This window comes from Tetrao urogallus, assembly GCF_951394365.1.
Source record: "Tetrao urogallus genome assembly, chromosome: 1".
NCBI classification, from domain to species: domain Eukaryota; kingdom Metazoa; phylum Chordata; class Aves; order Galliformes; family Phasianidae; genus Tetrao; species Tetrao urogallus.
In genome coordinates this window covers 132,925,098-132,951,743 of record NC_136813.1, presented here as the reverse complement: position 1 = coordinate 132,951,743, position 26,646 = coordinate 132,925,098, and the positions used below count along the sequence as shown (strand labels likewise).

General features: G+C 40.7%; 1 protein-coding gene across 1 annotated transcript in view; it reads left to right on the top strand.

The window, feature by feature from the left end:
- Positions 1–26,646, top strand: part of CACNA1C (calcium voltage-gated channel subunit alpha1 C) — a gene marked incomplete at both ends in the record, with an annotated part of 471,149 nt that overhangs the window by 390,544 nt on the left and 53,959 nt on the right. Inside the window, 8 exons of the mRNA XM_079548089.1 lie at positions 3,672–3,778; positions 5,259–5,346; positions 5,801–5,908; positions 6,591–6,643; positions 6,751–6,897; positions 7,800–8,001; positions 8,392–8,550; positions 11,465–11,575. Of these exons, the coding sequence (XP_079404215.1) occupies positions 3,672–3,778; positions 5,259–5,346; positions 5,801–5,908; positions 6,591–6,643; positions 6,751–6,897; positions 7,800–8,001; positions 8,392–8,550; positions 11,465–11,575 (975 nt within the window). The remainder of the gene's footprint in view (positions 1–3,671; positions 3,779–5,258; positions 5,347–5,800; positions 5,909–6,590; positions 6,644–6,750; positions 6,898–7,799; positions 8,002–8,391; positions 8,551–11,464; positions 11,576–26,646) is intronic.

Below are 26,646 nucleotides of genomic sequence, written 5' to 3'. Positions count from 1 at the left end.
TGCTTCTATCTCCTCTCTCTCTCTCTCTCTTTCTTTCTTTCTTTCTTTCTTTCTTTCTTTCTTTCTTTCTTTCTTTCTTTCTTTCTACCTACCTACCTACCTACCTACCTACCTACCTACCTACCTACCTTTCTACCTTTCTTTCTACCTTTCTACCTTTCTACCTTTCTTTCTACCTTTCTTCCTTTCTTCCTTTCTTCCTTTCTTCCTTTCTTTTTCTTTCTTTCTCTTTTGCCTTCTCTTGCTCTCTGTTGCACTCCTTTTTTTTTTTTCTCCTTAACTCCTTTAACTCTCAGCACAAAAGATTGCTTATCTTTTGGTTTCATGCTTTTGATAGTTGCTTAAAAATCTTATGTGAACTTGTAAAATAAGGCCTATATCAACATAGTGCTTTTTAGGGGAAATGCAATGACAGGATGACAAGTAGGAGAGGACCAAGAAAAAGGCCATCACCCCAGAAAATGCTCTCACTGCCCTGGCCAGTTCTTCCAAAACTGAATTTATTTGCTGTACAAAGAACCCTGAGCTCAGACTCCTCTGATTCGTCCTACAGCTCAAAGAGAAAGTCTCAGTTCTGCACAGGTCATGAGGTTGGGCCAGAGAGCAGCCAATGACTTCTGTGTAAGGTTACAGGGTGCAAATATAGGAGCCAGGCAGTGATTCTACCACTGAACACAGTGCATAAGCTAATTTTTTCAGGTATGGAGAAATAACCAAGAATATAAAACACTGAAACACAAAGGACTGTGGCTGCAAATATGAACTGCTGCAGTACCTCTTAAAACTGGCTTCGTATTTCCCAGGAAATGTGCCCTCTACCAAAGGAAATGTGCAGCAGAATGTTTCAGCTCAGAAGAAAATAAAAATAGGCTGCCTTGTTCTTAACTCTAATTATCCCAAATTTGTAGGCTAATAATTTAAATAACAATAATTGAGCAAAGTTCTGGCTTTCTAAATGCTAGGTTTGCTTGGAAGCTTGCTTTTTTTTCTCAGCAAGCTGGTGCTAAGTACTGGCAGGCAGCAACCTCAAGTTGCTCAGATCTTGCAGCTGAAGACCCTAATAACAGTATCTGATCTGGAGGCTGGCAAGTAGGGCGGCCTGTGCATATTTTTGTAGTGAGCCATGCTTTTGATACGACTTTAAATCACCAAAACCATAATATCCTTCAAAGAGGTATACATAATATGCTGCTGTGGCATGTGCATCCGTGTTTGCACAATAAATGTGAACGTGCACACACCTAAAGGCTTGTCAAAAAAGGAAAACATCTCAACAGCAACACTTAAAAATTATAGTTCAATACTTGGCTTTCTACATGGGGGCACCATCCCGCCTGTTTGAAATTACAGCAGCAATTCTGCAACCACTGAAGCAAATGGTAATGCTCCTAATGACTTCAGAGAAAGCATAAAAGACCTTAATTCATTGGCATATTGCTCTGTTTTCATCGGGGAAGTGTACTGCATAGTACCTATTTATTACCTCCTTGATGTCCTCCTATTAACGTGAGAAGATTTAGCTCAGCATCTCTGGACTTCCTCCAGGCCTAAGTGGGAGAGAGATGCAAATACTACCAACATTTAAGAAATTCTTCTGTCCTTATCCTGTAGTTTCTGCTTCACAATTTCCTTGGTTTCTCAGGGCCTGTTTCTCTGCTGCCTTGTATTAAGCAAAATCTTTTGCACAACAGAAAAGCTGGAGTAAATAATTAGAAGCAAAAGAGTAAATGACTATGTGATTATCAAGGCCGTGAAGAAACAAGCTTTATCTGACCTCATGTTGATGGCAGTATCCACAAGACTTACATTGCTATGATGGAGTCTGATGAATGTTAGCAAGGTGAACAACTTTGCAGTGTTTTGAAGTTAGTTATTGTTTGGCTTTACATGGCATCCTGAGCTTTGTTCAGTGCCCCAAGTGGGAGGCAGACATAATTTATGCACTCTGTGAGTGTCTCTTCAGTAAAAAAAAATTCTCTCCACAAGTTTGAGAGAACCACAGTTTGTATATAACATAAATTCAGCAGAGCTTCCCCTCCTGATTTCAATGGTGTCTCCTTTCTTTCAAGATTGCCATACAAAATCTGACCAGTAAAGGGCACCTTTACCTCCTTTGTTATGGCAAGAACCCCCTCACCCCTTTCCCAATCAAATATGTTGTTATAAGTATAAATTCTAAGCCAAGCCGAGAGTTTATACTTCCTCCCCTCTCAGTTCTGTCTGATTGATTGATAGCTGGTTCCCTGATGTCATGAATGTTTGGTGAAGAAAATAATCTGATATACCATGTGCCTTTCCACTCTCCTCTGACTGCAGTTGTCACAGGTAGGCATGTCTGGAAATCGATAGAGGCTGCGCCATCCTGAGCTATTGACAGGAGCCAGAAAAACCCAGGTTGAATTTTCAGTTCATACTTCTCAGTTGGAACAGTCCAATATTTGGGGAACAGTCTCATGGTGTCTGTTTCAAGTTACTATAGACATCTAACTTAGATGAGAATCAGAGGACTAAATTTAGAAGCCCATGTTCCTAGCCCAGGTAATGAGATTAGCAGCTGTGGGAATGGGGTATCTTCAAAGGAATTAGTTTACATCATTCACCAAAGCTAAGGTAGGTGGTAAAATAAACCCTCACCCTCTTTCACCATGTCAAACTCATCTAGTCACATTCTAAAACTGAGCTCATTCTAAAATTTAAAGTTAAGGCCTTTACTTTTGTGAGCTCAGAAGTGTTTAGATCTGACACTGTGGCTGAGACCCATTTCTATTTATAACATTAACATTTCTGTCACTTAATCCAGTTCTGGAGCTGAGACATCCTCCTTGGCACCAGCAAGTGTTCAATACCCCTTTGTACCCAGAAAGGGTAGAGAGTCCAGGTAAAATAATTAAAATCTTTCCCTTCCTCAACTGAATGATGCTCATAATGACTTCCTCCATGAGCAAACTTCTCTATGTCAAGAAACATTACTTTGGGTTTTGTTAGGAAAACCAAGGAGAAAATGCAACTTCTTGTAAAATAAAAAATGAAAGAAACTTGGTAATGGTAAGAAAAAAGATGTAGGATTGAACTGAAGGAGCAAACTGAAGAGAACAGAAATTCTGCCTAATGCTTTGCTTCAGCTCTAAAGCAGTTAAATCCCTTAGGAATTCTATATTTTTTTTTTCACAGAAGGAAGAGAGCTCAACTGTCCACTGCATCTGTGCATTAAAAAGCATCACAAAAGAGCCCTTTCTATTTCATGCTTTTTATTCAGTTCAGCTAAAGATACCTTTAGATAATACTTAGCATAATACTCACAAGTGTCCTCTGCCTCTGAAGAAAAAGGGAAGCTCATATAAATGCAAGGAGTAGTTTTTGCAAACAATTATTTTACTGCTTTACTGACTAAATTTTATGTACTCTATGCACTCAAAGTGCATATTTTCCTCACTAAACCTAGTATTGGCTTTCCCTAGTTAGGTCTTTCATAGTTATTTTACTGTCATCTTCACTCTCTCTTCTTTCCATGGGGACTCAAATTCTCCTTTGGGGCCTGTGGGTAGATAGTCTGCTATGTTAGAAATGCCACTCCTGCCCAAATATATACTCTGAGCTCAACCAGATGGGTTTGGTTTCTGAACAGATGCTAATGGCAAAGTGTGTTTGTGTCTTCATGTGCCTTCCTGCAGATGACCGCATACGGGGCTTTCCTCCATAAGGGCTCCTTCTGCAGAAACTATTTCAACATCTTAGACCTGCTGGTGGTCAGCGTTTCTCTCATCTCTTTTGGAATCCAGTGAGTGAGCTATTTTCAACTGGTTGTTTTTTAGGGCAGGGTTGGGAAATGGTACTTCAATCTCATCATTTCATCCGGGTAAGATTGTTTTCATGAGCCTCAAGACACTTGATTCAAGAGGCATAAAAACTCATTCTCAGGAGGGGTTCTAATGGCTGGGAAATGCTATACCAGTGATCTGGATAGAGGATCTTCTTGAAAGATCAAATGAGAACAAGAAATTTGGTCCATTGGGAATTATAACACTTAGCTTTGTTCCAAGATGTATGAGTCACTTTGTCAGATCAGGGCAGTTAAGTGACGTACTGTTCCATCTCATTATTTCTTTATAGAATGTAGGGTGATAGTGTTTTGCTACTTCCTAGTATGCTGTGAGTCTTGGTCAATGAAGGACCATCAAGTGATTTAAGAGCTGTGCAAGAATGTGTGGAGTACTGGTGGCAGTGGCAGTTGAATCCACTTCTGTGAATACACTTTTTATTGTGATCTGCTAATTTTCTTAATAATTTACAGATTCACTTGAATATGTGGAACTGTTTGAGTTGGATTGAAAGTTTCCTAAGTAATAGCATGGTTAATAAAAAATCAGGTCCCTATTGTTCTCATCACAGGTTAGCAGCTCATGTATGATAAGTTTAAGAGCTCAATAAGTCAAGCAGAAAGATTTTTCAGGACCATTGGGCTTTCAGTAGAAGCCTTAATAACAGCTCAGAGGACATTTTGACGTCCTGTTTTGTTCCTATAGCTCTAACTAGACTATTCATGTGTTTGCAAAAAAAAACTGTTCTCAAAATTAGTAGAAGGACCTGACATCCTCCAGCATGGAGAAGATCTTCAGTCAGGGTTTTAGACAAAGAAGATTAAAAGCTCTGTAGTTGTAGTAGGTAGCTGTGTTCTGCACTTAAAATTAAGCATATAGGTCACCCTGTTCAGTGAGCTTCCACATCCATAAAGTTACATACACATTTAATTGCTTTGCAGAATCAGAGGCCAAACACGTTGAAGGATCACACCTTACCTGGGCAGTGTACTTTATTGCCCAAGTTGTCTAGGCTGTCCATTCTTCTATGAATATTTCAGCAGAATGCTTATTTAAGACTTACCTGAAAATGTCTTGTAGTGCTTACATCTTGGCACAGTTTCCATTAGATAGCTGCAGAGTATTTTGCAATTTGCTCTTTTATTAAAAAATCCCTGTCCATATTCCGTTCCTTTCATTAACATAGCATAGCTGGTGAAAGTCAGGAGACTGTATACTAAGGCTGCCCAGATCAGGAAGCAAGACCTATGAAGGTGATGCAAGAATGATTTTCTTACCCCTGAGGTGCCACAGCAAGTTGCAAATAATTGACTGTAGTTGTCCAACCTGTCTAAGGCTATGTAGGATTTCAAACAAGAAAGAGTGGGTGAGATCTATCAGTCCTTGCAGCAAACTCACTGTATTTTTGTCTCTCTCAAACTTCCCAATACTTTCTTACAGATCCAGCGCCATCAATGTGGTGAAGATTTTGCGTGTTCTGCGAGTGCTTAGACCACTGAGGGCCATCAACAGAGCCAAAGGACTAAAGGTTAGAAGAATCCCAATGTCTTCTGCAAATTATCTATTCAAGTTATTTCAGGCTACAAGGACTTTTGTGACATTTCAAATAGTGTTTAAGCATCACCACTAATGTTAAATTATGTCATTTTCTATAGGGTTGCAGATGGGCTCACTCTTTAGCCTTGCTCTATTAGTTAAATTTCTTCATGTGGGCTGGTGAGTGCCCAACTATGTACGGTTGTGTTGCCAGACATTTCAGAGAGTTGAGCTCTGATATTTTCCTGACTCTTTCTGCCTGCTTTGAAGAGTATGGTGATAAAAGTTACACACTGGTTTTCTCTCCCTTTTCCTGAGACATTACTTAGTGGGCAGTGGCTAAATGAAATTCTTGTATTTGTTGTTACAGTCTTGGGCTTCATTTGTAACCATAGCAACTCAGAACAGTCCTACAAGTTACTTTTGTTCCTATCTTCCATTTGCAGCATGTAGTCCAGTGTGTGTTTGTTGCCATCCGAACCATCGGAAACATTGTGATTGTCACCACTTTGCTGCAGTTCATGTTTGCCTGCATTGGAGTTCAGTTGTTTAAGGTAAAACTATTTGACCCATTCATTCGTCCATTGCACTGAGCTGTTTTCTCGGGTAGGAAGAAAAATATCATGAAAAACCCTGAGGAAGGGGAGATGGAATCTTTCCATGTGAGATAGAATGTGGGGCACTGTTGGGGCAGTATTACTTGGTCTCCTACTACCAGGAGTTACTAAAACTGGATCGATCAAATTCAGAACTGTTGCAACTCATCTGTAATTTAAGAAATCATCAGTAACCCTATTCTCCAAATTGCTTGTGGCATGACTTAGTGACAGAGGTGAAAGGGGCTTTTCTAAAGGACTGGTAATTGCAGGCTGTCTACATTACATTTTACAGAAGAGTGGGCATGCATCCAGTGGTAATCACTGGAGATTACTCATTCTGTTCTTTAGGTCTACTTTTATTTCTTTGCCCTTCACCACCCTTCTGACAATCAGTGTTCAGCAGCACTTAGTGCACACGTACCTCAGGATACACAAAGAGCACTATGCAAGCCAATGAAAGTCTGTGCTCTGAGGTACCCAGGCAAAGGCAACTCTTGGTCTAGTTCATTCACATCTGCCTGTAAAAGAGTATGTAAACATACCAATAGCAGTTAAGCAAGCCTACCTGGTATATGATCAACCCTATCCCTTCCACTGTTAGGAAGGGAAGCTTCATTCCTCTTTCTTCTTCTTCAAGGGCAAACTCTACAGCTGCACTGACAGCTCCAAGCAGACTGAAGCAGAATGCAGGTGAGTCTGACCTTTCCCACTTAGCCACTTTCACTTGCCACCTGCTCTCAGGGTCAGGTACCAGAAGTGCAGTTCTGCCATGTTCTCTCTCTCCTTTCCACCCACAGAGGATACTACATCACATACAAGGATGGTGAGGTCAGTCAGCCAATGATCCAGCCCCGGAGCTGGGAGAACAGCAAGTTTGACTTCGACAATGTCTTGACTGCCATGATGGCCCTCTTCACTGTCTCAACCTTTGAGGGCTGGCCAGAGTGAGTGCTTCTTGGTCCAATGCTTCACTACTAATGTCCTCATTCATTTCAAAAGAGAAAATTCAATTGTAGAGAACTCTCTTTCCCATTCTAAGTATTTAAAAATTTTAGAGCATTGAATGTAGCAATAGTACCAGCAGTCATTGTAGTATTATGAGCTTTGTAAATTCCTCAGGACCTGCATGAACTGCAGTTCTTGTGCTTGTTAACAGCTTACAGCGCTGTCTGTAGCTCTTAAGAAATTATTGCCAACAGCAGCAATAGTAGCAATAATTGTTACAAATACTGTGTATACAAAGGGATAAAAATGCCTGTCAGGCACTTGTCAATACTGGTAAATGTTAAAAGTTTCCTATGGAGCCAGTGGGCCATTATGAAATCCACCAATGCTGGCAATACAGATAGACACAAGATAACTCACCAGGCTGTCCTGTCTATGTGACAGAGACCAAGGATACCCTTGGTTTCACTCAGTCAGACTGACATAGGTTTGCTAGGGTATCCTGGGTTTGTCCCTGAATTGTGTCACTGGGTGATGCCAACAGCAGCACTAACAAATGTTAAAGTGTTGAGATCCCTTTTTCTCACAAAACTCAGTTCCCAACAACATGGACTCTTCTGTTAACTGAAGGGCATGCTTGTTGTTGTTTAAGTTTTTATTGTTCAACTAGAAATACAATTTACCCTTGACCCTGGCCAGATTCAAGTGTATTAAATTAATAAAAGTTGTGTCCTCTTTTTTGCAAGAGTTTATACTCAAATCAGTGCAAATCAGTGCATCTATGAATGAAGTAATTTTGATACAAGTAGAAAAAAACACACAGATGAGTTTTATAATATCACCTATAAGGCCTCATGACAGCTGCAGATTTTCTCTGCATTGGGCTCCTGTTTGCTTCCAGGTTGCTGTATAGGTCCATTGATTCCCACATGGAGGATGTGGGACCCATCTATAATCACAGGGTTGAGATCTCCATCTTCTTTATTATCTACATCATCATCATTGCTTTCTTCATGATGAACATCTTCGTTGGTTTCGTCATCGTCACATTTCAGGAACAAGGAGAACAAGAATACAAGAACTGTGAGCTGGACAAGAACCAGGTAATTCATGACCACTTACTGCCTCTAAAGATAGAAATGCATGGACAATAAGAATTTAAGAGAGAAATATATACAGAGAGTAACATGTGAAAATGCAAACAAGATGAATCTGCAAGATTTGCACAAATGAAAATATTTACTTTAAAATGTGTGCTGTGCCATTTGGCTCAGTGAGATTAGATGAGTGTTCTCTGTCCAAAGAAAATACATATGGATGTCTAAAACAGGTAGAACGTACACTTTCTCTGTACGACCTAAAAGAAATTCTTGTTCTAAGCAGTAATTTAAGAAAATAGATTGAAACACGTTGTGCTTTTATAATATCTGGAAGTAGCTAATCAACCTTGTATTCTGTTTTTGATTTTTAAACATATCATATCTCTTTCACAGCGCCAGTGCGTAGAGTATGCCCTGAAGGCCCGGCCCCTGCGGAGATACATCCCAAAAAATCAGTACCAGTACAAAGTTTGGTATGTGGTCAACTCCACCTATTTTGAATACCTGATGTTCGTTTTGATCCTGCTGAACACCATCTGTCTGGCCATGCAAGTAAGTAAGCAAGTAGAAATCCTCATAGGTGATGAACTGTTAGACTTTGTTGGGGAAAATGTAGAAATTACAGAGATTGAGACCTACTTTTGCTTTCACATCATTAGTTGAGGGAGAGTGGGAGAGGAACATGATTAAAGGAATTGTACAATGCAAGTGATTTCTCAGTGCTGACTTGTATTCTATGAAGTGCAAGAATAAACCTTGAACTGTCAATCACCTGAGATATGAATTTTCAGTTTTGGCCTTTCCTATGTTAAAAAATAGGGTGCAAATAGGTTGGTAAACAAAGCAATCAAGGCTGTGTATGTCAGGTATTCTTTTGGTGTTGTAGAGCTCAGTGCTGCTAATTATGAGGTTGAATCTGTACATGTAAGGAGGAAGGCCAACAAAGCTAATTTCCCAGTGGGAGTCTATTATAGACCACCCAACCAGGATAAAGTATTTGACAAGCTACTGACACAAGTCATACAAGCAGTAGCCCTTATTATCATTGGGGATTTCCACTTATCAGACAATTGCTGGAAATACAATACAGCAGAAAAGAAACAGTCTAAGAGATTACTGGTGTGTGTGGAAGATAACTTCCTGACACAGCTGGTAAGAAAGCCTACCAGGGAAGGCATCTCTCTAGATCTGCTGTTTACAGAGAAGGATTGATATATGTAGTTGTCAGAAGCTATTTTGTGTGTAGTAACCACAAAATGATAGAGTTCTCTGATCTTGGTTAAGTCAGGAAAGGAGTCAGCAAAACTGCTGTGTTGAACTTCTGGAGGGAAGACTGTTCAGGACATTGGCTGGGAGAGTCCCTTGTGTGACAGTCCTGAAGGGCAAAGGGCTCCAGGGAGGACGGATTTCTTCTCAGAAAAAGAATTGTAACAGGCTGCCAAGGGTGCCAAGAAGGCGAGGGGGGGCGGGGGGGGCATGGACTCACCATCCCTGGAAGTGTTCAGGAACTGTGTGGATGTGGAACTGAGGGATGTGGTTCGTGGGCATGGTGGGGATGGGTTGATGGTTGTAATAGTTGATCTTAATGGTCTTTTCCAACCTTAATGATTCTATGGTTCTATGAAAGTGGGAGTAGAGCATAGGAGATCCCTGGTATCTACTTTGTTATGTGTTAAGAATCATAGAAATTTCTTTAGAAAGAACCCCAAGAGGCTGTATTCTTTTCTCCATCACAGCAAATTGGGATCAATTCTACCTAAAATATTCTTGATAGATGAGTACTAGCTCACTTCACTAGTGGTGCTACTGATTGCCTTACTATCACTACATTGAGAATTTTCCTTAATGCTTGAGGTTTTTCAAAAACTAGTGTTAGTTGTCATCATAGAATCATAGAATCATAGAATGGCCTAGGTTGAAAAGGATCATCTAGTTTCAACCCCCTGCTATGTGCAGAGTTGCCAACCACTAGACCAGGTTGCCCGTCCTCCAAAGAGATATCCAAAGCTAGATCTCCAAGAAGAGCAAATAAAAGTAATAGTGAAATATGTGTAGGTGTAAGAGCAAGGAAGAGGAAGAAGACATAACAAAGTGGTCAGTTAACAAAAAAATTTCCATATTAATTTTAGTCAGAGAATGAGGCTTAAGAGAGACACTGTCTGTTCTGTACATTTCCTGAAGTCTGCCCTTTTCTGGCTCATTCCTTGAACTCTTTGCTTAAGATCTCTCTTGCCTCCCTTTTCATTTTGAGTTGGTTCCTCTCTGCTCTCATCTGTAGGATCTACTGCTTTGCTGTGTCATGAAGCAACAGAGGACTATTATGTTCATTCTCAAGTTCTGGAGCATGCTCAGTTGCTGAAACATTGGTGGACAGAAAGGGCAGATGGAGCTAGAAGCTGTGAGATGTTTGTGAGCCTGCAGACAGGACAGCATCTCTGGAGATTCTAGGAAGCCTGTACTCATCCTAATGAAAATGTAGTTTTTCAAAAGTTTATGGTCATATTTTGTCAAATTTCGTAAGGAACAGCTGACACAAAAGCCACATTCCAGTAAAATTCCAAGTTTTTAAATCCTAAAGATACTAGAATCTCACAAGGGAAATGTCATAATAAATTCTGAAAACGCCTCAACAATGTACTTTTTCCCTGGCCTGTCCTTCATTGGCAGCTGAATTATTTTAACAGAAATTCATTTCAAAAAAAGTCACCCTCAGCTATTGCAGAATATGAGAATTCAGCCCAAGTTGTTAAAATTATCAAAATTAAGCAACAACAGAGGAACATGCACTGAAAGACAACCTTTGAGCAAGGCAATCAGTCCCAAGAGTAAAGATCTGGAAATAGGGATATGGAAAGTGAGGTGGCAAAATCTGCAGGAGACAGTATACGAATTAATCAATAGATGACAGAGAGTAACTTCATAAGATCTTAATCAAGTTAAGTGAATAGCCAGCATGATTGCAAATTTAATTCAAAATTGACAAATGCAAGATAATGTATTTTGGAAAGATATGATTTGAGCTGCTCATGTGTTTGTAGAGTCCTGAATTAAGTGCAATTACTTGGGGAATGGCTTGGTATCATTATGAACAGCGCAGTGAAACGTCCATTCACAACACAACAGCAATCAAACAAAAAAAGTGACCCAAGTCTTAGAGAAAGGTGAGATAAACACAACTGCAAACTGCTTGCACCATGTGTGCAGATTTATAATGAGCCCTCAATTGGAATGATAAGTGTGACATTTTTGAAAAGAGATGAGATTCGGAGTCAGATGGCAAAAATGGCTAGAGGTATGGAAATGCTTATGTTTGAAGGGAGATGGGAATTATACATCTTTCTTAAATGGAGCATACCGGGATTTCCTTTCAAGAACTCTGATATGGAGGAAGATTAGCAGTAGCCATGCATGTACATGACTAGCTGGTATGTCCATTCCTCACTGCTGCCGGGATGATGTTTTTCAGCACTACGGTCAGAGCTGCATGTTCAAGGAAGCCATGAACATCCTCAACATGCTTTTCACTGGGCTCTTCACTGTCGAGATGGTCCTGAAGTTAATTGCCTTCAAACCCAAGGTAGGTGCTATAGGTGTAGAGTTTCCTGGCCTCTGTGTGTGTGTGCATGTGTGCGGGGCAGCTGTGAGGAGAAGGAGGAGGTGAAACTCTCCGATCTATTACCCCACCAAGAACTGAGCAGGACAGTTGCTCTCTGGATTGGAGTCTCACATGTATTTAATAACTTTTTCACTGGAGAGTAGACATGCCAAATATTAAAACGTAATAATAAGAAAATAACAAAAACAGCAACTTCTGCTAATAGAGAAGGTTCCTAGTTCTGTTTTCATTATGGTATACTGGTGATACTATGTCAAGGCTATAATATATTCCATGCTGAACGTCATTCTGATGCTTGCTGTGACTTTGCTAAAATGGAATACAAATAGCATCCCATGATTAGTCTCCTGGCCCAAGTAAAGTTAATCAAGTATGACTCATTTTGAGTTATGAACCTTAGGAAAAAAATGTTTCTTCTGGGAAGACTGTGGTTCAGTGCTAGTTTGGCTTAATTTAGTTTGGAATTTAAGACTTCATTGATAGTATTCAGTACCTCAGCAGATGCTGTCTGAAGGGGTTGTCCAATCCATTGGGCCATGACATTCTGCTAGTATAGTTGTATCATAGAGTAAGATACAAACTCTTCCAAGTCAGTTGTCACAGCTCAAAGGACAAAGTTTCTGACCTCACATATGTAGATCGCTCTGAAAGTAATGACTCCTATCTGTTTTCATGGAAACTATAACAGATACAAAGAGGACAATAATGCCAGTTAATAGAGAAAATTCTCAGCTACTAAAGACTGTTTTGCAAAAAAAAAGTCGCCATTATTAGCTATGCATTTTCACCAGTAATGGACAAGAGCCTGAATGCCGAACTCATAAAAATCTGCACCAGCAGAGGTGACCTTCTGACACTGTTGCCACTGCTGAAATGCACCACCCACCACCTCACTGTGCCAACATCCACTGTTTGGTCTCCATAAACATTCAGCAAGCATTGATGAATGTCAATGGGTGGGTTTTTTCTGGGTGAAGGCATTTAATTACACAGCTTTTCTTCAAGCACACTTCCATATCAGGCACCATTTTGTCAGACTGCCCCTCAGCTACCATCTGTCACACAGCAACAAAATGTAATGGAATATTTGTGAGAAGGCCTGACCTCTACTGCCATACCGCCAACATCCACCTCTAAAGTCATGGGCCAACGTAATAAAATAGGAGGCATTCCTTTCAGATCAACCTTCATAATTTAAAATTAGTTGAGTCTTTTTTTAGGGTTTAAATTCAGTGGCACATCATAAGGAGAGTAATGAAGATACCTAAACACAGACAGGCAACTCATGCCTTTTTTTTTATATTTTCAACAATGCATTAGTACATGGAATTGCATCTTGCAGAATGCTTTAATACACAGGGGTTGGCAAATGCTGTCTGAGGCACCAGTTATGACTAAGATGTCCATCATGTTAAACATGCAGGAGTTCACTGAAGTTACACCCTTCTCCTAGGTCTTAACATCTTCATCCTCAGCTCAGAAACATTGTTCTCCCATTCTACTGAATTCAGTATAGCTTTCTCTTGTTATTTCTGTGTTGACATTAAATCCACCTGGCCTCTCTCCTTCTAGGAATGCTTTTTCCAGGATTTTTTTTTAGAAGAGTCACAATGTTTGTTTGCTTCCTGAACCCAGTATCATTTTCCTTTCTTAGATGTACTTCTCTTGAAGGTTAGGATCATCTCATGCTGTCTTGGTGAAGGGCTGTTATTTCATGAGATCTCAAACACTACATTGGGAAATTTAGAAGTGTCATCATCTGTATCAGAAGGGATTTCAATTCTCAGGAGGGATCTACCTTTCACTTTTGAGATTTTGCTACCAAATCTTTCAGCACTTTGTAAAATCTTTATCTGCATGTAGTATACCAGAAGTGTATCTCACAGACTTTGTAACGCTCTTTTGATTTCATGGTTCTACTTTATGGGAGATTCTTAACTTTGAGAAAGTTGAGGTTCTCTGGCAGAATTTGTTTTGAGCATTTGGGGAAGAAGTCCAGTCAGTTCAACTCTTGAGCTCCGTATATACGCAGAAAAGATTTTATCTGACATGGTTGCCCCTAACAGTAAGGAGGTGGATTTGTGGATGTTGCAAGTCCTTTCTACTTCCTGTGTCTTACTTTCTTGTGTTGAATCTCCTTTTCAAGTTTTGCTGCACAACAAAGAATAAAGCAAAGTCAGCTGAGGGCAAACCCATCCTCCAGACAGAAAAACACTGTAAGATTCCCCATAGAGATTGTGGAATCTCCATCATTTGAAGTTTTAAGATTAAGTAAAATGAACCTTTTCTTAGAAGCAGTTTAGGAATGTACAGTCTACCATGGGACAAGGCAGTAAACTAGTTTTACAGGATTTCTCTCAGCCCAGTTTTCCATGATTCTGTAATTTCCAATCTAAATTCCCAGCTACTACAGTATAGTAGAAGTGAGAATATAAAAGAAGTCTTCCTTGTGACCAGAATAGTAGAATATTAATAAAGACTTCATGACTAAACATCAGGCACCAAGTTCAGACTGGGCCCTGCCTATCCTGAAGGAATAGCCATAGAAAGTAATAAATCTGTTTAAAATCCCAGCTTGGACTGTATGCCAAAAGTAGTTCAAATCTATCTAATTAAAATGTCTTAAACTGATAGTGTAATTAAACACTTTCGAAAATAAACAACATTATTTAAAATGGGACCACAGAACTTACAGGGAATGAGAACAGGAATCAACTCATAAAAACTGCTAGCACAATGACTTGCCTCTAGCATTGTACTCTCACCAGATTATGTTGAGTTCAGTCACTCAAATTTGGAAATATCAAAATGCTCTGTGTAACTTGTCAGTGTTAGTCCAGTACAAAGATTTAACCTTCATTCTGTGCTCCATGTTGACTGAACCTGCAACTCAAAAAAGGAAACCACCTCTCCTAGAAGACCATTTGGACTGATGTGGACCAGCACTGGGTAGCATAGTCTGTTCATCTTTAGGCTGCACATTTGGAATTGAACTTGAACTTGCCAAGAATACGTTCTCGTGTAGGAGTCTTTCACCATTGAGAAAAGTTAGTTCCAGCCTCTGTTTGTCCCAATCTTGTGTTCTCCTTTAATGAAAGATATAAAAGCAACCAACCTACATTTGCAGGTGGAGGTTATTCCCAGTAACAGCAGCTGAAAAAGTCCAAAAGGATTTCATTGTGTCACCTAGGGGAACAGCACAGCCACCATCTCTTAGTCACTACCAACAGTTTTACAGGCAAAGACATGAGATGCAAAGTGATATTAGTGTTTCCCAGATAGGAAACAGCAATTTTAGAATGCAGAAATGCAGAATTGAATGCCATTTTCATAGCAATTAAACACAAAACAACCTTTGTTTAAGATGCTTCGTCTCATTTTGATTTTGTTCTCCAACATCATTCTTTTCTATCTGATATGTTCTCTAAAATAGAGGAACTGTGAGCTTGTCTTTAGTAAAGTTGACAGCAAGAAAGCAAGAAACTTAGGTAGCTGAAGGTGTTGTGTCCTCACCTTGGTGGCAACACCCAGGAGAAAGTGGCAGAACAGAACTGAGCACACAATTGAAGGGGGTGAAATTCACTATTTCACTCTAGTTTCTCCAATTTTGCAGTGCTTAATCTAGCAGCTGATGCTGCAGCTAACCTTCAACTACAGTAAGCAGCGCAATAGCTGATTTGTAACTTCGAAGCAGCTTCCACAGAGCTCTCATCTTGGAATGAATGGTCTGCAGCAGCAATACAGCATCACAGCTTTCTCCATCTGTGCAAACTAGAACAAGGTGCTATTTATTTGTAGCTTCTCTGGAGAGAATTGTTAACAGAACTGGGGGAGGTCTCTGGGATGCTCAGAGCTGCTATCACCCAGCTCCTTACAGAAGTCACCATGGGGACATGGCCATGCAGAGCAGTTTTGGAGGGAAGGCTGAAATTCCTAAGATGCAGAATTCCTGCTGCAGACAGTGATGTGGCACAGTATTATTTGAAGTAAAAATTTTTGCCACTCTAGTGCTGCCTATATATTACCAGTGCAATAATGGAGGAGTTGGCAGTCTCAGACTGAACAGATTTTTTTTTTACCATATCCAGTTTTTAATTCTTCACTCTTATTCTGCGAGGAGATTTGTCCCGCTTATTTTCGCTCTTGGTAATAAAAGTGAAAAAATGCAAATGCTACACTAAGTAGGATCACAGATCTGCCTGACTGCAAAGAATCAATCAGGATAATCCATCCCTACAACTAGTACTTGTGTTAGATCAGAGATTTACCCCAACTAAACATACTGTTACTTTTGAGATTGGTTGATCTGGTCAGTAAGCTCCCTGGTATGATTCTTTTTTGTTGATCATCTCAAGGGATCAGTGTTTTGGTCATAGTCTCTGGGGAGGCTGTAGAGAAGAGGACTGTGTTAGCTGTCCATCTATGTACCATCTGTGTACCATTTATGGGTACAGGTAGTGTCTCCTGGGCAGGGACAAGACCTCTGAGAGCCCATGTGTTTCTGTATGGTGCACTGTCTGGAGGAGAGGTTCCATTCTCTCAGGGTTTATTTTTCCTGCAGGATAAATATAAGCACTGTAAAAGACAGCTCATCTGTGCTTGATGCAGTCTTGGCAGGAGGGTATGCTAACAGTGAGCAAGAAAGATTTGGGATGATTAGGACTGCTGATAATGAGTACATCCACTACATGCCCTGCATCTCTTTAAGGAGCATTAATGTGCTGCTCCAAAGCAAAATTCCCAAATGGACCTGACTGTTTGTCTTGGCTGAAGCTCATAAACTGCTTCAAGACTAGCTGCGTCAAAGAGAGACAGTCTAGAAGTAGTGCTGTTGAGCCAATGCCTTTTGCTGCTTTGTTTTTCTAATTTTATAAATTCTCCAGACCATCTGTTGAGTTGTTTTCCAGTTCCTGCACAGAAAAAGCTGCTGCTATGTCGTGCATTTTCCAGAGAAAGCTATTAAAGGGAATGAGAGGAGCCGTGATCTCTTGTGTGCCCACAGTTACCGCTGTTCTCACATCATAGAGAAGTCCCCACAAGGAGCAGTCCATGAAGACCAACTGCTCTGCAAAACCTGCTAATGTGGGGATGGATTCTCCTCCAGGAATTTCAGATCTTTCCAGCCCCCTGGAATAAGTTATTTTACTGATGAACAACATCTAGTATTCATTTCAGGAAACATTTTACGTGTCTACTTATTAGCTAGATCAGGACTTGTAATTGGAGAGTTGTGAATTGAGATGTGCCATCTCAAAGTATGGCAGATAGGTCAACAGAACTACTCCCATGCATAAAGTAAAGCACGTGATCATATATTTTGTCAAATCCAGGTCTGTGTTTGTGGAAAGGGATTTCCTCTGAGGAATTATGACTATCAGAGAGACTAGAGATCACATGCCTATTCCCTTTGCCAAACACTGACGGCACCTTTCTCCTCTGAGTGTTTATGGATGTTGTTTGTAGAGCAGCAAGTCACAATGCCATCTGCCTCAGAGAGTTGGTTCAGTCCTTCATTTATCACTGCTATTTTGCTCTGAATTCTTGCCATTCTTTAATGGCTTCTGTGCACCATTTCAAACAAGTTCCACAGTACCAGTTCCTACAGGATCCCAGGAAGGGCTATGACCCTCTGGGTAGTGGATGTCACCAGTATCACCCATAGTTATTTCTTAGGCTGCATTTACTGGTGGATCTACTTGTCCTTAGTGTTTCTTTCTCCCCTGAATTATTTACCCTCTTTATTCCTCTTTAAGCACTATCACTCAGCATTTATCCTGCATTTAATGCAGTGATATCTCTTCTCAAACCTGCAAAATGACTCATCTGATTTTGTTCCCTTTTTACTACTCCATTTCTGGTATATTTATGCCTATAAACAGATCTCTGGGCAGTCTCTATTGAAGTCACACTGCCTGCTTCATTCTACTTGTATTCTTCTTTCTCACCATGATAGTGATCAGTCATTTCTTGGTCAGGAAAGAGGCTTCAGCATTTTCACAAACAACTGAAATTTATATCCAATCTGTCACCTGCACCATTGAGACAAGATCAGTTAGCTTTGGAAATCTAGTGCTTTTTGTAGTTCTTCATTCTAGTACCTTCAGAAATACCTCTGTAGCTTAGAATGCTACCCTGGCATCATTCATCACAGTATTTTATTTCTCCCAGCTTATACAGAGAAGACAAAGATGTTCTGCATCAATACAGAAAAGTCAGGAAACCTGATTACAGTAGAGTGGTCTTTTGCCCACAGCTGAAAACACTGCAGGTCCCCCCAACAGACAGAGGAATCATATTTGGTTAAAAATCCCATGGTCTAGGATGAAGAATAGTGATATAAATTTGTAGTATAGGTTGTGTAAATGTGTAGGAAGAATAAAGCCCTGATTTCTGTCAGGCTGTCCACAGCCTCAGAGTCAGTGCCCTGCAGAGCCCATGGTGCAGGCAGCTGCCTCCTTTTCAAGGACGTGGGCTACACAATCAAAAGACTATTTGTAGATTTTCTCTGCTGCCTTTGGCAGCTTCTTAGCCTAAATAATTGGTTTCTGATAGTTTAAATCCTCAGCTGCAGTGCCATCCTTTCTATTTTGGGTGGGGGCAGCATCTGGACATGGAGTGTTTGCTGACTGATGCATCTACCAGATGCAATAGGAAGTGCAATCTCCAACCACCACTTTGCATTTGATGAGAACAAGTGTATAAAAAGGCAAAAGAAGGGAAGAGAAAGTGGATATGTTTCTGGATCTGTGGCTGGGAAAAAAAATGCACTTGATTCAACAGAACAAGTGATCTCAGATGATTACGCTGGGTAAGAAGTAGCATGGAGAGAACTAGAAATAGTCAGGTAAGAGCCTATGAATTGAAGAATGTGAGAGAACAATATAAATAGGAAGAATTATGTTTGGGAAGAAAACAAGAGGGAAACCAAACCTTGATGTGAAAAAACACAAACCCAAGATCCAGAGAAAGGAAAGTATTAAAGGATTGGAAAAATGGATGCAAGGAAAAGAACAGAAAGAGAACTGAAAGGAAAAACGAGCACTAGAAGTTGTTTCTAAAAAATGAAGAAGGGAATTAAAATGCATGGCTTTTAAGCTAATGAACAACTTTTTGTGCTTCAACATTTTATTGAAGTTCCCTGGCAGACATCCCAGGCCTCCATGTTCAAACACATCAGTATCTCAGCCACAAGAGCCTTCCTGTGCACTGTTTTGTCAAAACAGCTTGCTGTAAAATTTGGGTGCGATGCATTCCCCCACTTCTCTGGAATAATCTCAGCTCTGTTGCAAAAGGTTAACATCAGCACATTTCCCTAGAAATACTTTCCTTTTTCACCCCATCTCCTATCTGAGTGAAGACTGAAGAAACTGAATATTCCACTGTATCTTTTATATCACCAGTAGCTAGCTGAAATTACTGTCAGCTGCTTCAACAAGCCCTGCAGCCATATGAGTAGAAATCCCTCACATTTCTCAAGAGCATGGCCAGACACTGCACTGAGTGTATGCGTTCAGTCTGAGGTTCTCCTAAAACTGCTGATTCAGGCCCAAGGGTTTTGGAAATACACTAGAAAAGAGAAAAATCTCAATCCCTCGTTACTCCTCTGCTTCCTCTTCACTCTGATTACTTGTCTGCCAGGATTTTCATGCATTTTGCATAGCATATGTGTCATGTGAAGCCTTTCATGTCTGCAGGTCTGGGAGGAAGATAATCTTTTCTAAGTCCTTTCTGCAAAAGCAAATACTGAAAGTATTCTATGTTAAAACAGCATGTTTAGATGACCTTGATGTAAAGTCAAGAAATATTTGTAATAATAATTTTGTAATATAAAATAGAATATAAAATAGAATATAAAAATAAATAATAAAAATGTAATAAAGTAAAATACAATAATTTTAGACTAGATATTAGGAAGAAATTCTTTACCATGAGGGTAGTGAGACACTGGCACAGGTTGCTCAGTGATGCTGTGGATGCCCCCTCCCTGGAAGCATTCAAGACCAGGCTGGATGGGGCTTTGAGCAACCTGGTCTAGAGGGAGGTGTCTCTGCCTATAGCAGGGGGGTTGGAATTAGATGATCTTAAAGGTCCCTTCCAACCCAAACCATTCTATGATGCCATGATTCTACAATTAATGTGTACTTAGAAGATAAGGTCATCTCTACCCTATATTCATATAGAGGGTAAGAACAGAGGGTCATCAGGTAGACCTGCTTCTCAATTCTGCTTGCTTGAATTGAGAGAAATTCCATTTATCTAAGAGAAAGGAGGGAAAAGAGAGGCTAACCAAGTCTTTTGCAGCTGTCCATGCCATTCTCACATAAGGCTGGCTTTCAGACTTAGTTGCAGAATTTGGAAGGGCATCCCACTAGTCCAGGACCAAAACATGGCTGTTGTTATTCCAGGCCTTAGAGTGAAGATATTCAGGAGTCTGCTGCAGACATATGACATAGAAGTGACGTTAAAAAGAAAGAGGAACTGCATCCTGTTTACTGTACTGACCTAGTAAGCTGAACAGTACACCTGATGTAGCTGTAGAGCTTTAAAAAGCAAATCCTCCAGTTTAGTATGGAAAACAAAGACCTATAGGAGAACACTTGAGGTTTGGGTCATTTTAGTAACAATTTCCACAAGTGTCAACAAGAAAAAAACCTACCTTCTCCATCATGTGAAAGTACAGCGAATCCTCTTTGATACTTCTACATTTCACTGACTTCCTCTCCGGTTCCTGAGTTTGTGTGAGAGAGGAAGTCTGGTCATTCCCAGCACTTTGAAGTAAAGCAAAGTAGTGCCAGAATAAGGTTTTCCTATTGTGAATACACTTATGGTTGCCCAGAGAAGTTGTGGATGCCCCATTCAAGACCAGGCTGGATGTGGCTCTGGGCAGCCGGGTCTGGTGGTTGGCGACCCTGCACACAGCAGAGGGGTTGGAACTGGATGATCATTTTGGTCCTTTTCAACCCAGGCCATTCTATGATTCTATGATTCTGTGGCATAGGCGTGACTCCACCCGAACAAGTCTTACAGCATGAAAGCATTTGATAGGTGAATGTAACAGAAGGAACCATGCTGGTGGTGGAAGGTAAAGCCTAGCCCATACCTCTTGTTCAGGTCTTCCATACTTCTGGGTCAGAAGGCATCAAAGTCTTCCTTCTGAACACTGGTTGACATCCAGCATGAAGTATAGTAGTCTCTTTCCAATTTCTTCCTGGAAGATCTGTCATACAAGGTCACTAGCATTATCGATCCCAGCCAGCTTGTTTGTTGCTGTCCCCACAGAAGAGACCAAGAATGGAATAAGTGAACAGAACAAACTTTATGGAAAAGTCTGGTGTCATGATAGAAGCAATCGGTGAGGGATAAAAATGCAATTTGATCTGTGCTTTCCACATTACACTCATTGTTTAGCTGCAGGATGTTCTTCTTGAAGGAAGAAGCCACCAGTTCCTTGCACACAAATAGCTCCTCTAAATATGCATAGAATGCATGACATTTCTAACACACATCAGCCAAAGTGGCATGAATCCTGCAGGCTTCTGAAGGATCAATGGAGAATCCAGAAAAAAAGGGTCAAAGAAACTGCATAAGATGTTCAATGAGAAAGGACCGTTTCCTTCACAGCAAACCTACCCAGAGAATTTGCCTATTACTGCAACATTGTGACAGATTTATTTTCAGTCTGGCACTCGAGGGTTTTAATGCCATTATGAATGATCAAAAATAATGATATGACTGCACAGAGCAACAGTGTGGGAAGTACTGAATTAGCTATTATGCTTAATTATTTAATGCAGAAAATTATTCACACAGTGTTAAAAGCCCAGTGGGATGGTGCTCTTGGGGTCTCATTCACAACAGCAGAGACAACGTCAGCAGCAGCACGTGAAGGGAACAACTCAAGGGAAAAGTGACTTGTTCTCACTCTCCCAAGAAAAATCCGAACTCCCTGTCACTTTATGTGAGGATATTTTAAAGGGTCAAAAGTTCTCACAGATGTGAATCTTCTTTCTGTGCAAGAATGATGCCAACTAACAGGCTGTGATACGGCCTCTGGTAAGAACTGTTTGTTGCATTAGGAAATGACACCTCCACTGCCAGATGGTCACTGCAATTAAAGCTAGGAGCTGATTTCTCTGTTCTGTCCACCCGGCTTTTCTAGGATTTAGAGACTTTAGTTCTCTATACTCCTTCTTCCCCAAGGAAGTAAATTAGAGTAAACATCCACTTTTGAGAAGTTGTGTTTGACGGACTGACAACATGAAAGAAAATGTTATCTTACTAAATGCTCTAATACATATAAAATCAAGCTTTTTCCAAAAATGGAGGCAACTTAAACAAAAAAATAAACTATTAAAAAACCTACCAGCCATACCTAATAGCCTGTTTCTAGAAGACTGTGTCTTTCTTCCAGTGAGTATCCAACTCACCATGCAGCAACCGTATCAGAGCTTTTTCCCATAGTGCATACAGAGACAAGAGAAATTCTTCCAAATCCAGCCCTGTATTCATAATTCCCTCATTACCTGCCACTATCTCATCTTCTCACAGAAAGTGTTTCTTCACTCTGGACAACATTGATTATGTTCTTTTGAATCATTCTCCCCCAAGCTGGAATGTCAGTCCTACTTTAGAAGACAAACTTAGATAGCAAGGCCCATCCTTTTGTTCTTTTCTAAACACTGTTTCATGCTGATGATCCGGTTTACTGCCTTCACAAGCTATTTGTTCATTCTTACTAAGACCTACTTTTTCCAGACCTTGCAAAGTCTTTGAGTATTTACAGCTTTCTCCTAATGGGATTTGGCAGCAAAATTCTCACAGAATCCGTTTTGTGATAAATGATCTATTCAGATATAGCTAGCCATCACATTCACTTTTCAGTCTTTCCAGTAAGACCAGTGTTGAGCTTATTTCTCTTTGCTGTGAACAAGTCTGATTTCTGACTGCGGGGCAATGATTGTTGAATGATTGCAGTGAAAAAAAAATGAGTGCTCCTGAAAGAAATGACCCAACTCCTCAGAAGGTATTACTGTGCCACAACATACTTGTAGGAAAGTCAAGTGTGGTTTTGTTGGGTTTGGGTGTTTGGGTTTTTTTACGGCCAACAGCATTGATAAGAGAGCTTTATCTGCCTCCATTTTCATGCATTTATACCATGGAGACTTTTGGCATTATTGTTCTCAGGCATTTCTCACCCTCCCTTCAAAGGCAGCTAAGAGCAATCCAGACCAAGAATGACATCAGGGTCAGCTACTTGAATCATCCAGTTTCAGCAAGTTTTGCTGTTAGCATTTCCTTAGACCTTCCCAGACTGTTGTCTTGAAATACAATTTTTCTCAACAATAAGAGATGCCTCCCTAATAAATGCTTCCACATTGTGATGATTCCATCCCAGCCTTTGGAGGGCTTGTGACCACAACACTGCACTTCAAACCTCCCATGTCGTTGAGTGCTTACATACTACTCATTAATTTAGAGGAAAAGAAATATATAAAGGTGTGAGATAACTGTGCCTCCACATTGATGGGTATGGAGAGACTCATGGGACCATACTGAAAATGTAATTCTGGTGGAATCATCTGAGTTGTAATATTTAGAAGTGGGAATTCCCAGTTCATAGAACAAATATGATGCAGACTGCTCCAGGTCTGTCTTCACAATATGTTGATTATCTGTAGGTGTGGAGAGCACAAAAAAAGGTCTTTAGTACCCTCAGACCCCAAGGGTCTGTCTGTTTTCACTGACATCTTCATGCAGGAATTTTGAGAGAAAGAATGAAACAGTGAGAGAGGATAAAGGAAAATATCAACATCATTCAGCATCTGTCTTCTTTTATAAATTGGTCTGATTTTCTTATGGAACGAGTAGAAAGAGGTAGGAGACCTCTTCAGATCCGAACACACCTTTGGAACAGACTGGTGGCTGAAAAGCTCCTCTCCTTGCTTCCTGCCTGCAAGATTTGGTGGAGTACAGGGGGGACTTGTGCAACTCCCTGCAGCAATGACTCATTACAGTGACTGGTAGGTGAACTGCAGGGAGCCTGTGTCTCAGAATTAATCCATCAGTGGATGAGAGCTGATAGATAGTATGTAAACATACACTGTTATCCCACAGCCTGTCAGGAGCTTCAAGCAGCTGCATCATTTCCTTTATTCCTTCTCTGTTAGGATCTCCTAGGTTCTCTGATTGCTTTTTTGGCTAAACTGTATCTCAGCATAACAGAATCTTCATTATTGCCATTTGGCACCATCAACTATTGTAGCTTTGTAAGATTTCCCAGGATGCCTCTGAATCCCCCCAGTGTGCTGTGAGAAGGTATGCCAAGAGTCATAGTGCTGTGTAAATGTCATTTGACTTGATTCTGTTTTCCAATGAAAGTTCTGCTCAGGAAATCCTCTTTTAATGGAGTCTGATAACTGATTCTCAGAATTCCAAACAGCCTGCTGCATTTTTGGGAAAGAATTCACGTACTAAGCAAGCCTCAACCAGACCGTGTGTTCATCTCATTTTGCAAGTTACCAGCAAGGTCTGCTTTGGTGCTCTTTACAACCAGCAGAATATTTCTGAGTATCAGGAAATAATCCCCTTTCTCTCTTTCCTACATGTTCTTTCCAATTGATTAAGATTATTGTTTCCTTTTGTCATTTAAGTATGTTGGTTCATTTCAGATCAACGGCGGCAAGGTTTTCAGTTTGCTTTCCTTTTAGGCCCTGTAGTTATCCATTTTCTCTCTGTCGATACTTCATTTCTGTATTCATATATGCATGTATACACACATGTACACATATCTCTCCTTGTTTTTCTGTGACATTGTAGGAGCTTCTGCTGGAGAGCACTTGACCTACATCAGCTCCCACCCAATGGACACCTTTGGCCCTTGCTTTGGCCCTTCATCCTTTTTTTCATAATTTTGCCAACCACCTCATAAGAGATAGAAGTGAAAAGCTGGGACTAAGCAGATAGATAAAAAACTACATGTTAGTAAATACAAAAGTGGGGGCCAGATGCTCATAACCCAGCTGGTACTACAACTCAAGCAGTGCCCTTCCACTGAGGATCTCTGTGTTTCAGAACAGATGTATAGCTCCCCAGCCTACCTTATGTTCTTACCTGGGGCCATGGGTGACTCTGAGCTCAGACATTCAGAAAAGGCTGCAGTGGGCAATGTTCCCTGCTGTTGGCAAGACATCGTAAATGCTGCATTTAGGATCTCATATTCACAAAAAGTCAAAGAAATGGTCTCCAGAGATTTCAATGCCTCCGTTAGTACCAAAACAAACTCCAGCTTCGTTCATAGCTAATCTTGGTGACTAGGAAACCTAAAAATGATTGACATATTCATTCCGAAATGCTACAATGTCTGCTCCCCTCACACAAATGAGATTCCATTCCAGTCAGCTACTGCATATTTATGCTCAGCCTTTCATTAACATAATGATCATGTGATGATTCACTATTCTTCGCTATTTTGGGGGAAATAAAAAATGGGGAAAAAAATGTGCTGTAATGGTGGGGTTATTTCACGCTTCCTGAATATTCACTCCAATCCTCCTGGTCTCTTTCTGTCCTCCTTTCTCCCCAAAAGTTTCACAGATCTTCAGAGAACTCCCACAGGAGAGGGTGACTACCCTTCCCCTGCGTGCCCCTTGGCCTGCCATAACATGACATGTATATACAGCTAAATCAGGGTGAAACATCTCCCTTTAAGGGTAAAATGTGGTATTGCACTCTAAATTCCCGTCCTGCAAAAACAAACAATACCGTCAATTTGTTTCCAGTCAGACCTCCACCCCCTTGGGAAAAGCATACAGAACTTTCTGGTGGGAAAAACAGCTTGGAAATACAGCCTCTTTACTAGAGTGAAAGTTGTCCCTTCATTCAGCTTGTCCTTCATTATCCACCCTGGTACACTCCAGGAAGGACTGTGGCTCTAAGAGGTCCTTTAAGGTCACGAGAGGCAAGTCCTCGGGGATGATGTTATTCACTCTCAGTGTGCACTCCGACAAGATTAGGAGGTCTGACCTAGGGCTGAGCAACCACATGGCCATTCATAGGTGAATGTCTCTAAGGAGCCAAGGCTTTCTGAGGAAGGATCCCACTATCCTGCACACAAATTAAGCACCTATGTTCTCTGTTTTCTTTGAGGTCTCTCTCTGTGAATAATATCTTTCTCTTTTTCACCTTTCTGTTTGAAATAGAGGGAGCAGGTGAGGAGGAAAAAAAGGTTTCAAAGTTCTCGTGTTTCTTTAATTTAACTCTGGCATATTGGATGCGGGGTTGAGTAAAACCACATTCCTACCCATAGGTCCTCTTTCTAACAGACTAAGAGGAAGAGAAGTGCTCTCTGAGTCCACCTGACAGCTGCACAGCGACATGCTGGTTCTGTGACCCCAGCTTTCAGGCAAGGAGCTGGCTGGTGGGACTCAGCAGAGCATCTCAGGGGAAGAGCTCACAGTGTAAATCTGGAGCAACTCCACAGAATTAGCTGAGTCACTCCAGATATACGCTGTGATCACACAAGTGTCCAAAGCAGCTACTTGTGACAGCAATGAAAAAGGCACCTTTTCTTTCCAGGCCTGAATCTCTCCTGAGATGTGCCAGCGATATCAATACAATGTCATTGATTCCAGTGAAGTTGCACTCCTGCAACTGGGAGTGATGCTGAATTCACTGGCTTCAGTGGTCATCTGAGGACAGGATTCTCTGCTGCTTGTCCCCTGGGTTTTGTACCATCAGTAAATGCTGTTCGAACAGCAGCTGTGTTAAGTTTTGTGTCCAGAGTTGCTTAGTAAAAAGAGATAATAATTTGGTTACCCCCAAAACACTCTTTACAGTATGATGGCAGTTATGGTAAAAATAGTAAAAATAACCACAACGAATTCAAAAATAGGGGGCCATCATTTTCATGGGTAAGATGTGAACAATGCGTTCTGGATCTTCACCCTTGCAGCTGCCCAAAAACAAACTGTTTTTTGGAGCTGTTCGGGTTCCTGCAAAAGTCCATAACAGTTCCCAATCTATTCAATTTGCGA